A 16,453-nucleotide genomic window follows, 5' to 3' on the forward strand; every position below is an offset into this window, starting at 1 on the left:
AGGTTGTTCTCATATATTTTCAAGTGTCCTTTACAAGGTACAATCCATCAACTGTGGTGCTTTATCCATACAAAGTACTATATATATATAAATTAGATATATTTAATAAAATAAAAATACATGTTATTAGCTTAAACTCTGTTAATATTAACAAGATTTAAAAAAAAAAAATTGCTTAATATAATGAAAATATATAGGACCTCTGGTGAAGAAACTGCAGTCTTAATAGTCTGGTTTTAATTTTGTTATTTTGTTTAGAGGAAGTAAATCCAGTCAAATTTATTACTGTGACAAAAACAAAACAAAACAAAACAAAACAAACAAACAAACAAACAAAAACTATCATCTAATATATTCATAGTCAGTAAGAGTTATTAGAAAAGCCTAATGTTAATAACAACAAAATAAATCTGAAATCCTGCTGTAAACTTTTCCTGTCATTAACCAAAAAAATGTAAAGGACATGATAATGTTCCAAAGTGGTAGATGCTGTTCTGCAAGGTTGCCTTTTTTGTTTATTTGTTTAAATAATTTATTAAGCCATCTCCATTAATGGGAGCAGAAGCTCTCTCTACCTCTGCTGAACAACGCTTCAGGCATTAGCATTCTTCAGAATTCTGCTAAGGCATTAGAGGTCAATCCAAAGGAAGCACTGACTGCTGTACTATCAGGTCTTACCCTTTGGGCAGTCTCCCAGGTACTGGCCAGATCCCAGAAGAAAGAACCACAGACATGCATAGATACCCCACATCAGACCATCAGGAATTTGTACAGCCTGGGAGAAGGAGCAAATCCTTCTTGTCAGATCGTCCCATTCCCATCATCTTTATGTCTTTTAATTTGCAGGAGATCTTCCACACAAAAAATAACAGTTTGAGTCTTCTGCATACTGCATGGTTGGGTTCACAGTCCTTCATATGTAGATGTATATATCTCTGTGTTTTTAAATCAGGATGAAGGATTAGTGATTTTAGCAGTCACGTTTTACCTTGTATGGAATGAGTAATACCTGTGCAAACAAAATTATATTTTGCTCCTTTGGAGAAAATGGACCATTGTGCAGAATTAATTGACAGGGAAGCAGTGGCTGCAGACACACATACTCTAATGATGGGCCAGAATCTAGCAAGAGAACCTCTTAAACTTTTCATGAGTCTTATAAATCTTGCATAAGGATTTTCGTAAAACACGCTAGACAATATAGGAAATAAAATGTGCTGCAGCAGAATTATCAGCCCTTCCAAACTGTCAGTTCTGCCTGTTGACAAATTCCAGGGCTTTCTCCCCCTTGTCTATTTAAAGATTTTGTTCACATGCTTATCAGACCGTGCAGTCAGCTCCATCTTCTGCTTTGCATTTCTCATTATGAGCTGAGTATCTTATCAAAAGCCATTGTCAGTTCAGGAAATGCATTGTTTTTATTCAGTTTTAACATCAATTTTGCTGCCTCATTGAGCAGGCAGAACTGCAGGATAGCCCAGCAGAGGGGGAGCTTTGTCCTGCAATTTACTTAAGCCTCAGCTGTTTGGAGGAGGAGGGACATGGCAGGAACATGGAGCAGCAGGAGGCACATTGGGTTTAACCTCTTCACTCCAGGCTGAATGGTTAATACTGCTGAAGTGGGAAAGCAGGACAGCACTTTCGCTACTGGCACCACAAATTATAGGTTCTGAGCACCATTTCACCCTGACTTTGAGAGGTGCAGGTTTGTTCCATGTGGTGCTGCCCCCCATCTGTGCTCTGCTGCTCTGCCACCCAGGGGCTGGAAGGGGCTTCTCACACCTGGTGCTGTGTGTGGTGGGGAAAGGGCATGCTGGGGCAGGCATCTGGATGCATCTCTGAACCTCTATCGACGGGCAGAGGGAATATAGAAAGATGGGGAGCAAACAAGGCTAAAAGGTCCCCCTTGCCCCAAAACCCTAAAAAAGCTTTTTTAGTTTTACTGCCTAAATTGATGCATTATAATAAATCTTTAGATTTAATATTTCCATAAATGATGACAGCATTTCTTTTCTGTTTGCCCATATTGAACTTCTGTATTGTATTTAAACTATATTTGCTCTTTTCACTTCCAGCTATCTGAAATGATCCTATGCCATTATTTGCCACACTGTCTTTTCCAGCTTAGAAAAGATGGAAGCATTTGAGATCTGTCTGCATCTACAGTCAGGATGTGACTGACTGAACACACATAGATCCCAAAATGTGCATCTCAGAAAGAAAACTGTGGTTTAAACTTAATGAGCCTGAAAGGAAATAAATGACCAAACACATAAGAAACTCATGCTCAAACGCAATACGTATTTAATCATAACAATAATCTTGAGCATTATAGGATGGGAAAATAGAGCTAATATTTACAAACAGAGCTAAAGGAGAAATTCAGATTGACAGGACTTGAACCTGCCTACATTTCAGTAGTTAAAATAGCTATTGTTTTGGAAAGAGGTGTCAGATCAGTAATTACAAATGCTGGCAATCTTCATTTTGTATTAGGAATAAGGTTTAAGGTTTGACTTTGTGTAAAACTGTTCAGGATAACCAGCCAACACTCTTCCCTGGAGCGTTTAAGTTTTTCTTAGGTCTTGGTGTGAGGCCTGACTCTTCATAATTTTGTCAGTGTCAAGCCATGAGAAGTTCATAGCTTCAGGTGACATGGCTGCAACCATTAAACCTCTGTTTTAATTTGACAATTGCTTTTTAGAATGCTTGATAAATCTATTGCTGGGGAAATTTGGAGTAAGAGCTGTGGATCAAAATTAGGAAGACTGTTATTTGAGCTGAAGTAGCTGGACAGTGTGTACTGCTGGGATGTGAACTAGCTTTGTAAAATCACATCACCAGGTGGTACAAGTGAAGAAAATCTGTGAAGAAAATCAGAGTTATTATGGTCATATTGTTCCTTTTCTCTCCCTCTGGCTTATTAGCTATTTTCAATTTAATAAAAAAGTTTTCCTGCCAAGTTACTTTTTTTCCTGCCTTGGAGATGAATGCACTTTTTTTTATTTTTGGCATTCAATTCCTTCTTAAACTGTTTAATCACTGAAAGCAGTAGTGGTTAAACATCTTGGAGCTACACATACTTTTAGTTCCAAACTCCTGACTGACATTCAGTAACTTAATGTAATTGCAACTGAAGATCACTTACTGTTCTTTGCAGGCATCAGTAAATTAGGAAATTACTAACTGGAGTTAGGAAATTACTAAAGGTTACTGGCCTTTCCCAGTTTTAAACCTTGTTTTCAGTTGCTTTTGACTTGCTGGACCTCAGAAATAAAATTTCAAGCTGCAACTACTTCCAGAAGTAGATCTAGGAAAAAATGTTTGTACATTATGATAAAGAGTTTAAGATTCAGGAAGAAACCTATTAATGTCTTTACTTGACAAAGTATTGTACTGGGAAATCAGACTCTAACCATAAAAATTTCTGGACCACAGTGACCTAGTTCAGAAAATAAATAAGGTTTTTCCTTTGGAAGCTCATGCTGGGAATATAGTCTTGTCCCCTTGATAAGATTGACCTGTGGCTAGTACACTATTTATTTATTTTTTAATATCACAGCTTCATGACTCTAGACTTGGACAGGATAATGCACAGTCCCCACAGCTTTTCTGCTTTCAGTGGTTCTTGTTGTTTATAAGGCAAAGCTCCTGAGTCAAGCAGAGATCTGAAGGGCAGTGTTGTGGCACAGAATGTGAAACTCACTGTAATTGGAGTCATATCTGGGGCTCACATAAGGGGCAAAAATGCTTTCATGCTTTATGCCAGAGGATCAGCTCCTAGGAAACCTGACAACTTCAAAGGTGTTGGTGCGAAGTTGCTGAACTTCACACACAATGTTAGACAAAGTTCACTATTCTAGACAACAGTGCATATAACTCCATTTTTGTCATCCATTTGTACTTGTTATTTAGATTGCTGTCTCTAACATTAGTAAAGTATAGGTGCATGTACAAGTGTTTTTTAGAAAGCCTTAAAATCCTTTGCACCAGAAGTAATGAATTTTAAAACATTTGTATATAAATATATATAATAAATGTATATAAATAACGTACATTGCCATGAGTACTTCAGCACTTCTTTCTTTCTTTCTTTCTTTCTTTCTTTCTTTCTTTCTTTCTTTCTTTCTTTCTTTCTTTCTTTCTCTCTCTCTCTCTCTCTCTCTCTCTCTCTCTTTCTCTCTTTCTTTCTCTTTCTCTCTTTCTCTCTTTCTCTTTCTCTCTTTCTCTCTTTCTTTCTCTTCCTCTCTTTCTCTCTTTCTTTCTCTTCCTCTCTTTCTTTTTCTTTCTTTCTTTCTTTCTTTCTTTCTTTCTTTCTTTCTTTCTTTCTTTCTTTCTTTCTTTCTTTCTTTCTTTCTTTCTTTCTTTCTTTCTTTCTCTCTTTCTTTCTCTCTTTCTTTCTCTCTTTCTTTCTCTCTTTCTCTCTTTCTTTCTCTCTTTCTCTCTTTCTCTCTTTCTCTCTTTCTCTCTTTCTTTCTTTCTCTCTTTCTCTCTTTCTCTCTTTCTTTCTCTCTCTCTCTCTTTCTCTCTCTCCCTCTCTCTCTCTCTTTCTTTCTTTCTTTCTTTTTTACTTCTAGACAGCTTGTAACCATCATAAACAAGAGGAGTCTGAGAGGAACATGAGATCGTTGTTCCTTTCAGAAGTATGTTGGGATTGTTGATGGCTACAAAGTGCATGGGAGTTCATCTTAACATTTGTGCAGAGCATTTCTTGCGGCACTATGGAAAAAATAGGAATGGACAACATATCTCTCCTGAGATACATAAACTCCAAATTTAACACCATTTGAAAATCACGTGCAGTGGGGTAATGTTCTGAAAGAGCTTCAAACCGTTACAAACAAGTGTTGAATACCTGCAGCCCCTTTTCTCCTCGTTTAATTTCCTGTTTTTTAATTACTGTACACTCTGTGCCCTTTCATTTCAACATCTCTAATAAATACCATTCCATGAAACAAATTTTAAATATTCCTGACCTCTCCTTATAGCTGTATTCCACTTACAGGAGGAAAGAGAAAAGGAATATAAACCTCAATGTTTTTAATGGCTTCCAGCTAAATACTTTCCTTTTACTAACAGCTGAATCCAGCCTTCACTCTTAGCTATTACCTCCCTCTTCCTCATATGTCTAAACCATATGTCCAAACAATTCTATAATTCTATATCTAGCATAACAGAGCTAAAGTTTTTGTCTGGTGACATGGATTAAGTTGCTGTGACTAATGCTTTCACCTGAGCTGTTCTAGCCTGCTTTGTTGCCCAGAATTTTGCCTTCTATTGCATACAGTGCAGATTGGTCTTTTATCCCAGTCCCTATTGTTTGGCAGGTTGTTGGTTTTGTTGTCCTTATTTTAATGGGCATTTTAATGGCAAAACTGCTGTGGGAAAACATTTCAGAGGAAATGAATTAATTAGTAGAGAAATTGTTCCACACAGAAAATGTGTGAGCTGTTGCCTCAGAGAACATTACTTGCTTTTTCATGTCTGCTGAGAGGGCATATTTACTTAGAAGATGTTCATACTCCTACTTTAAAACATGATAAAAATGATGGAGCCATTCTTTACATCTGTGAGGCAATCTACTTTTTAAACAGCTGAAAGCATAATTGCTCAAGATACATTTAAAAGTTGTAATCACATGCAAGGCTTTTGAACAAATTTATGCTTTTCTAACTTCTGGTCACTGACTTCAGTTAGAGGATATAAAGCTCGTGGAATATTGATCGCTAACACATCAGTAACTAATAATTGCATATAATTACTTTTATTTATTTTTTTTATTCAGCATTTAAATACAGGTAGGTTTTCAAAGGGCATAAGAGCATGATTTAATGTGTTAAATTAGCAAAAGGATTATCACTGAATTCAAACATCAGGAGATCAGGCTGACTATGGAGAATCAAATCTATGCTCAGATAAATGAGAGCTAAGGAAGAGATTTCATGAGTGAACTATGAAAATTTACAGAAATAAGTGATTTTACAAAGCTGCACTAGAGAGCTGCATTGAGAGGTTTGCAGATTAATCTTAGCAGCATGTCAGCTGGCTTACTGGAACAAATCCCTGTCCTTAAAGCATAGCACCTTCCTTCAAAGTCCATTGAATTCAATGTATGGCTAACATTTGGGTAGGAATAGGTACCTCTAAGAAGTCTGTAATATCTAACACAGTTAATGGTTTTCACTCATGAACCAGAAGAATCAATTCTTAAAAAGTAACCCTGGGAGCACTTCTGTAGTTTGTCAGTGCTCATGGTCATCAAGTAGAGCATTGAGCCTGAAATGCATGAGTGTTTTATAGTATTCCTGGTCTTATGATGAGAATTTGAATGATTTTAGGGTTAAAAAAGGTAGTCATGGACACCTCCAAATGGCTTAGGATTTGGTATTAATGAGATCTATGTATGGAGAAACCACCTTGTAGTTGCAGATGTATACTCAGTAGACAAAGTGCTCCTAGCAGGACTTGTAAGATAAAAAACTTCCACTGAGGAGTGGTTAAATTATTCTGCTGTTATATGAAAAAAATACAATATGATTAAAGGGCTTGCTATTTGATTGCAAAAGACAATATAGTTTTCATCAGAATAATGTCTTCAGGGGAGCTATTTTCATAGTTTAACACCAGGGAAAAAGGCTCCCACTGAAGTCTTTGTTGGTGAATGTTTTAATCCTTTGTCAAGGCAGGAATGTGTCACAGCTCCATGACCAAATACTCTTCTGTATTAGAAAATTATGAAGGATGTATTTTTTAAAAAAAGTGAAGCAAACAACATTAGTAAGATTTAGGCAACAATTAACTAGGAGCTAGACACTCACTCTCACTTGTTAAATTTTTGCACGACACAACATGTCAGTTAACATACTTATTGTACATTTTGAGAATGTAAATACTGAGTCAACATATGCATCGTTAATAAACATGGATTATGTTAAAAAGTCAAAATTACGTTTGTAATCAATTTATTTGGAATACATACTTTGAATGCTTATATGTATGAATGTACATGCGCTTGGTAGACATGAGTGACATTTCATTGTTTTATCATAGTCCCATTTGATAAACATTAACATTTAAAGATCGATTACTTCTATTATGTCTGTAATATTGCTCTTTTCAGTCTGGGACTAAAAATATTTCCTGAAGTCAGGTAAATTCAGCATGGATTGGTACTGGAAATATGTGTAATGACTTCCTACATAGTACACCATATTTGCACAGGAGCTTCTTTATTGGTACATAACTCCGGTTCACTTTACAGTTTCTAATGTGGCTGGAAATATGTCAGCAAAGTCAATATGTTACATATTCATAACAGCCTCTACCTTTTATTTCAGGAAAATAAGCTATATCAGTAAATGGGGACGGCAGGAGTTTACTTGTGCTGAAGTCTGCTGAACACAGCCATGTTCACCAGTAATCACCTCCTCAGCACCTTAGCCAAGAAAGATATAGTACTTATTTATTAAAACATTTGTTCTTTGCCAGAAGTGAAAACTGAGTGGTTCTTGTGAAAGGGGAAGCACTCACTGTCACCTGTCAAGGCAACATAGACATAGTACAGACAACCTCCTTTTTCACTACTGTATGTCAGAGCTGCTTTTTTGGAAGTCCCAGACATCAGACAAAATAATCTTTTACTTCCTTAGTCACAGGACACAATCTCTGAAGCCATGTTGCTGCATGGTAATGTGTATGATCTTCTGTATGATGACAAGCTGCCAGCATATAATGCATTTTTCCAGATAAACCACCTAAACTAGCATTTCTTTTCAATATTTTTCAGCAGCAGTTACCTCTTACAGCAACAGACTTGGAACAATTTGCATCTTCTTACTAAGCTCTTTGCCACATAGTCCATGTCAGCAGCAGTTTGGATTGCCTGAAAGTTATTGAAGGAGAAAAAGCTTTCTTACCTAACCGAACTGCTGCCAGCATCGAGGTCTTGTGCTGTCACTGCTCCGATAATGGTCCCCACAGGAGTATCCTCATAAACCTCCATCGTGTACATAGGCTTGCTGAAAACTGGAGGTTCATCCATGTCCAACACATTTATCTTCACAGTAGCGGTGTCTTTGAATGGACCCACTGAGTGAAATCGATGGTCAAGATGGAGATTGGAGGCCTCAACTTTGAAGGTGTATGCTTTTTTTGTTTCAAAGTCTAATGGCTGTGGAAAGAACAAAAGCTAAATATAAGATTCGACTAAAAATTAAACATTGCAAAATCACTTTGGTAGAATTAATCTGACATAGTTTAAGATGTCTTCAATTAAACTTCCGCTCCTGAGCTAATCATCTAACATGGTTTTGCAGTCACTGGAGAGGAATGGACAATTTTAATAAACCTCAAGCTAAGGTGGTTTCTGAAATAGGCCAGGTGAATCATGTCCAGGAAATAACTGTTTCTCTGCATTAAAAAATTCAGGATGATTGACATGGATGTGAACAGTTACACTGTAGATGTCTGAAACTGACTACCGTTCATCTCTTGCAAATTAGCTCTGTCACAACTCCCATGCACAGCCAATCAGCCATCTCCGGCTGGTCTAGGTCATTAAACAGAAGGTTTGCACTGCTTTTAGCAAGGTAAGCTTTCAGAGAAATATGACAATGATAGAAAGAAGCCCAAATGAAAACTCTGATATATACTGATGGGTCAAACGAAATTTAGGTATGGCTTGCAATGTGAATTCAAACCTGATCTGGTTTTCCTAATAAATAGTTATCTTGAGTGAACTGCTATCCACTAGATATATTTGAGCAGTACATATGTAGAAAACGCCGACTTTGACTTAGCCTTCTGATCCTAGGTGTAATTTGTAACATTTTGAAAGTATCATAACAGCATTTGTACCTTTCTGATTTCTGATGGAAATTTCTGCAATCAGATAATTTTCACGTGGGTTTGTGTCAATGTACATCAATTTAGTAACTTTGGTTTTAGAAAAGTAATAATCTCGAAACCATAATGAAGTCATATTTAGTTGAAAAGACACAGAAGCTTTATTTTCTGTCTAAAAAAAAGATTTTGCTGCGTTGTGGTTTTCACGGTTTTAATTTTAGTGAGGGATCCTTTCGTGATGTCTGGGCAATACTGCCACCTAGCGGCTCCTCTCTATAATTGTCGAGTTAGAAATTTTCAGGCGGGAAGGATATGCTATCTGGAAAAGAGAGCAGGATCACCAGTGTAGGAACAAGAATATGTTAATGTCTGTCATTTTTTTCTCCCCCAGCCATCATTACCACAGTGTTTCCAGTCATTTGTCACAGCTAGTACAGATTTAAGCTATGCTATTTTCTGTCCTTATCACAGCAGGACATAATTGGCCAGATGCCTGGCTAGTGTGAGTTGAAGCAGTTCCATTAAAATCAATGGAATTACCTTGATTTACATTAGCTGAGCAGCTAGCATAATGGTTTAAAATCCTTATGAAAAACATAATAATTTTAATAGACTACATGGCCAGTCTTTTCTGAGCTGGGGATTTAAAATTAGACAGCCAAGTCTATATGCCCTATAAATAAACAAGCTTGAAAGCCAAGTGCTACTAACCAATCCACTACCAAATAGAGCCATCCTTCTACAGACTAAATTCCCAGTAAAAGTCAGTATGAGTTGCAGCTTCATGACCAGACTGACAACAAGAAGATGCAGCTAAGGCTGAGAAGATACAGACAAAATAAAATGTGGAAGATCTTGTGCCCCAGTGATGAAACTAAGTCATTGCCTTTGCTACAAAAGGGCATGCTGTTTCACTATCCAAATTGTTGTCATACTGTCCTTTGAGTTTCTATACTACTCATGTTCATTGTTATGCTTTGCCAAAAAAATTCCCCTAGAGTGAGCAACCAAACCAAGCCAAACCCTTCTCCATCAGATTATATAAAGTGCTAACAACTTTTCAAGAAATACTTAAGGAAGGGGGAGAAATCCTGGAGCTTCAGTTTGGAGTGGAAAAAGTTTAAGTAATTATGAGGGCTAAGCTACAGATAAAGATTAACACAAAAAAAAAGCAAGAAATCTAAGCTCCCAATTAAGTATTAATTCTACCTGATGCCTTGTATGCTTTGTCCATATACTCCCAAATTGCATTAAGAAAATTACTTTTCTGATCTATGAGTGTATTTGCAGATAGATGTGCAAGCAGCAAGAGCCATAATACATGCAGTCCTTGCAGGCAGTTACTCTTAGAGGCAGAAATACTAGATCATGGTCCTTGCAAGTACCCAATACACAACTTCCATGATGTAAGGGGAACAGGGTCCTTGTCTGGGTACGGACAGAAAGGAGTAAGATTTCAGGCAAGTCTGGGCATCGGTGTGCTCAAGCTGGCATATTTTACAGCACAGAAACCCAGAAAACTGATGAAGTGTCTACGTTACTTCTCTCTCTCCAGCACTACGGGGCACTGCTATAGTATATTTTGGAAAAGCCAGATTGACCCTAAGAAGGGAAAATGTTTTCCACTGTAGCCTCAGAGCAACTAATTCTCTCTTCCTGTCCTTCTATGGACAGATAAATATAGCTAGAGCTTAAACAGTAAGCAAAGCACAGATGGCACTCAGAATAAGAAGAGACAGGATGAAAGTGCTGAGCTATCATCAGAGCAAGGAATCAGTGACACACTCACACAAAATAGCAGGATGTAGCCTTTTAACATACATTAGGCTAAACTGCAGCTCAAGTGTCTGTGGAAAGGTGGGAAGATTACAAACAGTAAACCTAGGATGTAATTTCAAAATGAAAATGTTTGTACAACGTATGTCATGCAGTAAAGCAGTATGGTTTACAAGGGTTGCATCTGTGGGGAGACCATATCCTGATCAGTTCTGTTCCCAGTTTTGCATTGTCAGCTACTGACAGTCTCAAATTTTGGCATTTGTATGATATGCTTGGAGTTTGCCTGAAAACAAAAAAATGGAAAGTCTGTCTAGCTCTCAGAAAACAGAACAAAACAAAATAAACAAACAATAAAACCCCACATTTATTTTTATTTTTTTATTTTTTTCTTTAGTTTTAAAGATGCTAGAATACCATTAATTTTATTTTTTTTATTTTTTTTTTATTTTTTTTTTTTTAATAGATACCACTGAGATCTGTGAAGGAAATGAGTGGTTGACACGACCTTTTATCTGATAGTGCCCAGTCGTATTTTAATTTAAAATCTGGAATGCTGTTAAGGGTACAAACCCAGCATAATGTTAGTAAGAATGTCCCATTCTTAAAAAAAAAAAATAAAATAATAATAACAGTAATAAAAAAAAAGTCTCCAAGGTTACTGAAACTTCTTTCAACCAATCAGATTTCAATGGAATAACCTCATATAAATATTTTGTTTGCTTGTTTTTAAATAAAAATTTAACACAAAACCCACAAAACAATAGAAATACTCATTTCTTCTATAAAAATGATTATATTCAGAAACTAAAATTTGATAAGGCTTTTATTTTAGAAAATGTATTATTTTTTCTGCAGTAAACAGCAGTATGGTTAAAAGTAAGGGAGCTTTTTATTAGCTATATACCATTCAACAATTATATGCGTCCTTCTAATTGATATTCTAAGTGCCAGTGTCAGAATAGATGTCATTGGCCCCTCTACTAGCTCTCATCTTCCTTTTCTATGCTGAGTTTATTAGCTACCCTATACAGTTGTACCGTAAAGTGCTATCAGTTTATACATAGCTGTGTGCAGCAAAGGAAATCCACAAATCCCCAAATCAAATAATACATAAAGACAAATCACTTTCTCCTGCAACTTAGGAAGTACCATGAACACGTGTATTTAGTATGAATAGGAAATCACATAGAGCTCTGGTTTAGAAATAAATTTATTTTGAAACATTACTGTTGTCCATACTCAAGACAAAAGTGAAGAAATGCTGATACATAGAAGTGTAACTGTATTTATTATTTGATTTGTGGGTTTTATATATTTTTTGTATTTTATATCCGTAGATTAGATTAGATTAGATAAAGAGAGATAGAGATAGAGATAGAGATAGAGATAGAGATAGAGATAGAGATAGAGATAGAGGATATAGATTTAATTAAAGAACTGAAACAGAAAAATGGGCTGAAAGATAAAGTAAATTCTGTTGGGAAGCACATTTAGGGCAAGAAAAGAACTATTCTGACAGTTTAGTCACAAAAAAACAAACAAACAACAACAACAACAAAAAAACATAAAAAGGCAGGAGTGGAAACTCCACAAATTTCTGTTTTTTTTTTTGTTGTTGTTGTTTGTTTGTTTGTTTGCTGTTGTTGTTGTTTTGTTTGTTTGTTTGTTTGTTTGTTTATCCACACATAAGAGACAACAATGCTGTTTGCGATACATACATTCATGACCCATACCTACACCAATGGAAAAGCCATAATTTGGGGTAAGACTGTAAGCCCCAGGACCTATGGATAGTTACGGGCAGCAGGACAGTGTTCTGTGCTGAGAGAAAATACATGTTGGCTTAGGTCTTCATACCAGCAACAACTCTGTCTCATGTTTGTCAAAAAATCTGGCAATGCTTTCCCCTTGAAGATGGGCTGAGCTCCTACATATTTGTGAAATGCAGGCAACCAGATTGCTCACTGTGCATTGATGCATTTCAGTAATTGTATTTCTGTAATGAGTTTTAGTATTAGCATTAAATAGTACATAGTTGGCACTATAGAGCATAGTCAACTAAAGGAGGCTCCAGATAAAACAGAAACATTCATTAATTTCAGAGTTGAGAATACAGAATGAAAAAATAAGTTCTGTAGACCAAATCTGATGTGCAGCAAGTGCTGCAGCTTTGATCAAGTCTGAAGTGAGTGCTTCAAGATTGGATGGGAAGTGGGGAAAATATATGTATATTATTTAACTGGAGATAGGAAGAAGTCGACCAATGTCAGGGTCTCTCCTGTTTTCTGCTTGAGGAGGATTTGAAGTGACATATTTAGAGTATAGCACATAGGCAAAAAAAATGCTTCCTGTTATTCATGACAATCTGGCAAACAATTTTTGCTGAAAATGAGTAGCATGGAGAGGGACAAAGGTGTTTTCATTGAGTAAGAATCTATAATGAATGTTCTCATTACATGTTTTTAAATTTGTGAGTAAAAGAAGCAAATTGTGAGTAGGAGGTACTTCTTATCATCAAGGTGAGAGGTGTGCACAGTTTGCCTTGGATATCTGTAGCTCAGACAATGACAGTGGAAAATAATTTTGATATTATGAATTGTTTCATTTGATATTTTTTTTTTCTTTACTGGAGAGATCTGAGGAAATATCTGTATTTCCAGATAAGAAAACACAGAGCCAAGGTCCTGTGTCTCTTTTTCAAGAGAGGGATCAGTTTGTTTTTCAAGTATGGAAGAGGATGGAGGAAGAGGAAGGTATGATAAAGCAAGAACATGATAATGTAAACTGTATACATTTTATAGTAGACAGTACGAAATTTACTGCAAAACTTGTAAATAGATTTTGTTGGAGAGCAGGGACAGCTTTTGAATCACAACAAGCAGATCATGGCCTACTGCACACAGCAGGCTGGGTCATGCTCTCCCTGCTTTCAGCATCAGTCTAGAAGCATTAAAGGGAGGGGAGGTCTGATTAATCTCTCAGTCTAGCTAATCCATCCATCCATGGATAATCAAGAGTCGACTGCAAGGTTAAAGAAAGAAAATAACACGTGGAGTACTTGAAGTGAACAAGTGGATACAAGTATCTGTCCAAAAGGTAAATTTCCCCATACATCACCATATCTTACCCATTTCTGTAGCTGCCTTTCACTTTCAAAGCCAAACCCATTCATTCTATCCGAAAACTACACAGGCTGAAGGGAAGGTACTCCCTTCTGTACTGGTTTTGTCATTCTTTTCTGTGGCTATTATGATCTTTATGACTGCGTCTGTACCCAATTAATGCCTTTCTACTTGTGCTGAGGAACATAGCCTGCTTTTCCTCCTCAAAATGTAAAACTATCTGCTACGTTCTTCATTCACACAAAGCTGTGAGTTATGATGATAGACAGACAGTTGCACAGAACTACAGGAGGTGTTCCATGTTTTCGGAGAATTAAGGGGTGGGTGAGCAAAGCAAGCAGCAGCAGCAATGACATTCTGGCACGTCAGGAGCCTGTCCTGTGCTCACCACTGCGCTGTGTAGGTGCTGTCAGACTGCCGTTATGTGATATTTCAGTACCACGTACATTTGCTGTCCCATGGGCAAGAAGACTCAGCTTACTCAGCAAACTTCTACTTGCTTTAAAATCTTTTTAAAAGTGAAAGAAGCCACTGAGAATATGAAAAAGTATATAGTCCAAATACCTCCATGCAGCTACTGGGTTAGTTTGTCAGCTCCCCCAATTTCTCTTATTTTCTCATCACTCAAGCTACTTTTCCTCATCATGAAGTACTTATGCCCTTCTTGACATACTGTGATTTCAGGGATACAGCTTTGTCACCTGGCCAGATAGCAGTGTTACACGGCTTACAAAAATGGGTCCAGAAGAGCATCCACTGACCCATACCAGGAACCCACCCAGCATGGTGCAGCGCTACAGGCTACACCAGATGAAGCCCCAAAACAGCTTTCTCCTAACTTTTTGAGACACTCTGCACAAGTTAGTGAAGTAATGTCTGAGCCATGCTCGGTGTTTGAACCCTACTCAATTTCTGGATTACCACATGCTGAGCCAAACAAGAGGCTTCTGCACACAGTGGGCTAATCCTGTAAACTCATCCTTGGTTTAATAAACCTAGTGCCAACTCTTTAGTGAAACTCGGATCCTGCTGTTTATTTATTTATTTATTTATTTTCCTGTTGGACGCAGTCATCAAAGATTTCTTATCAGTTTGGATAAAACCAGAAGCTTGTCTGGGACTGATGAGTTTTCCTCCCATACCTGGGAGTGCTACCCTGTGCCCACCACCCATCAGTCCAGAGGAAATGGTCTCTTCTGGCACCCCACTTCTTGCAGCTTACACTTGCTGTTGTTTTCTGGAGTACCCAGGTAGGATAACAGATAAGGATGACTATATAAGCATAAAATGTGACTAACATGGTATTGGACAGATCTGCACAAGGGAAGAGGCTGGTCATTCTATGCCTACTATTTCTTACTCTCACAGAGAACCATGTGCAGCCCTATATCAAAGCCAGACATTTCCCCTTCGTTCTGCTCAAAATATTTTCCCTTTTTATTGTGAGACGGAGAGAAAGCTATTACAGTACTAACCACACAGTGGTGCTAAATAGCATTTTGGATCATTTGTTCAGCAGAATATAATGAAATCTATTCCAATTTGAAAATATGTAAATAGCACAAGAGTAGTAGTAATCAGGCTTATATTGGATCATAGCATGAAAATAAATTAGCAACCCAAATGAATTACTTAAGATGTGTACCTTATATAGCATTGGCTGGTTGTGCCTGTTTAATGTCTGAGATACAGTAAACAAGCTTTTGCAACCCACAGTTCACTTAGAGTGTTGAAAAGAACAGTTTGTCTTTTGCAATTTTTGTCAGAAAATATTCCTTCTACCAAATCTAAACATAGTCCAAGGAGGATTCAGTTTTCTCAATTTTGATACAGAAACATCTCCATGTTTTCTTGCATAACAACAGAATAAAAAAACATCTATACAGTGACTGACAGTTTCTGGCTGCAAGAAAATTTTCAGGAGAAATAAAAGCAAACTTTATAAAGGACAAAGATGCACTTAAAATGGCTCAATGCTAAATAACTGTACTACGTACAATGTCAGAGTATGTGTGATACAGAAAGAAGCACAAATTTGCTTTTAAAGCATGTGGCACTTTTTATTAATGGTTTTGACTGAATATTACATACAATTTATAATTCATAGTGTTGGTCCTATTCATTCACTGACTCTGATTTAAAGAAGTACTTAAGTACATACCTAATGTAAATATTTACATAATCCCACAAAGTCAAATCAATGTTTTGAACACCTTGTAATGTGAAATCATTTCTGTGCAGGCAGATGAATAACTCTGTTGCAGGCTTGTACAGTATAGGTCACATGCACTTTAATAGGTTTCTACAGACTTGTGAATGTCCAGCACTTCTGAAAATCTGAGAACTGGAGAACAAGTCCTATGAGGAGCAGCTGAGGGAGCTGGGCTTGTTCAGCCTGGAGAAAAGGAGGCTCAGGGGCGACCTTATCACTCTTTATAGGTACCTCAAAGGAGGCTGTAGCGAGGTGGGGGTTGGTCTATTCTCCCACGTGCCTGGTGACAGGACGAGGGGGAATGGGCTTAAGTTGCGCCAGGGGAGTTTTAGGTTGGATCTTAGGAAGAACTTCTTTACCGAAAGGGTTATTAGACATTGGAACAGGCTGCCCAGGGAAGTGGTGGAGTCACCATCCCTGGAAGTCTTTAAAAGACGTTTAGATGTAGAGCTTAGGGATATGGTTTAGTAGGGCCTGCTAGTGTTAGGTCAGAGGT

The 16,453-nt window shown here is 37.2% G+C and overlaps 1 protein-coding gene across 3 annotated transcripts in view; it reads right to left on the reverse strand.

Moving 5' to 3' along the window:
• The window catches only part of LOC309875484 (cadherin-12), a 238,381-nt gene that overhangs the window by 29,103 nt on the left and 192,825 nt on the right, over nucleotides 1-16,453 (reverse strand). For all 3 annotated transcript variants that reach the window (XM_082754987.1, XM_082754986.1, XM_082754988.1), the window contains one exon: nucleotides 7,917-8,170. In XM_082754987.1, the coding sequence (XP_082611113.1) occupies nucleotides 7,917-8,170 (254 nt within the window). The remainder of the gene's footprint in view (nucleotides 1-7,916; nucleotides 8,171-16,453) is intronic.

This window comes from Aythya marila (genome assembly GCF_965140915.1).
Source record: "Aythya marila genome assembly, chromosome: 2".
Classification (NCBI taxonomy): Eukaryota; Metazoa; Chordata; class Aves; order Anseriformes; family Anatidae; genus Aythya; species Aythya marila.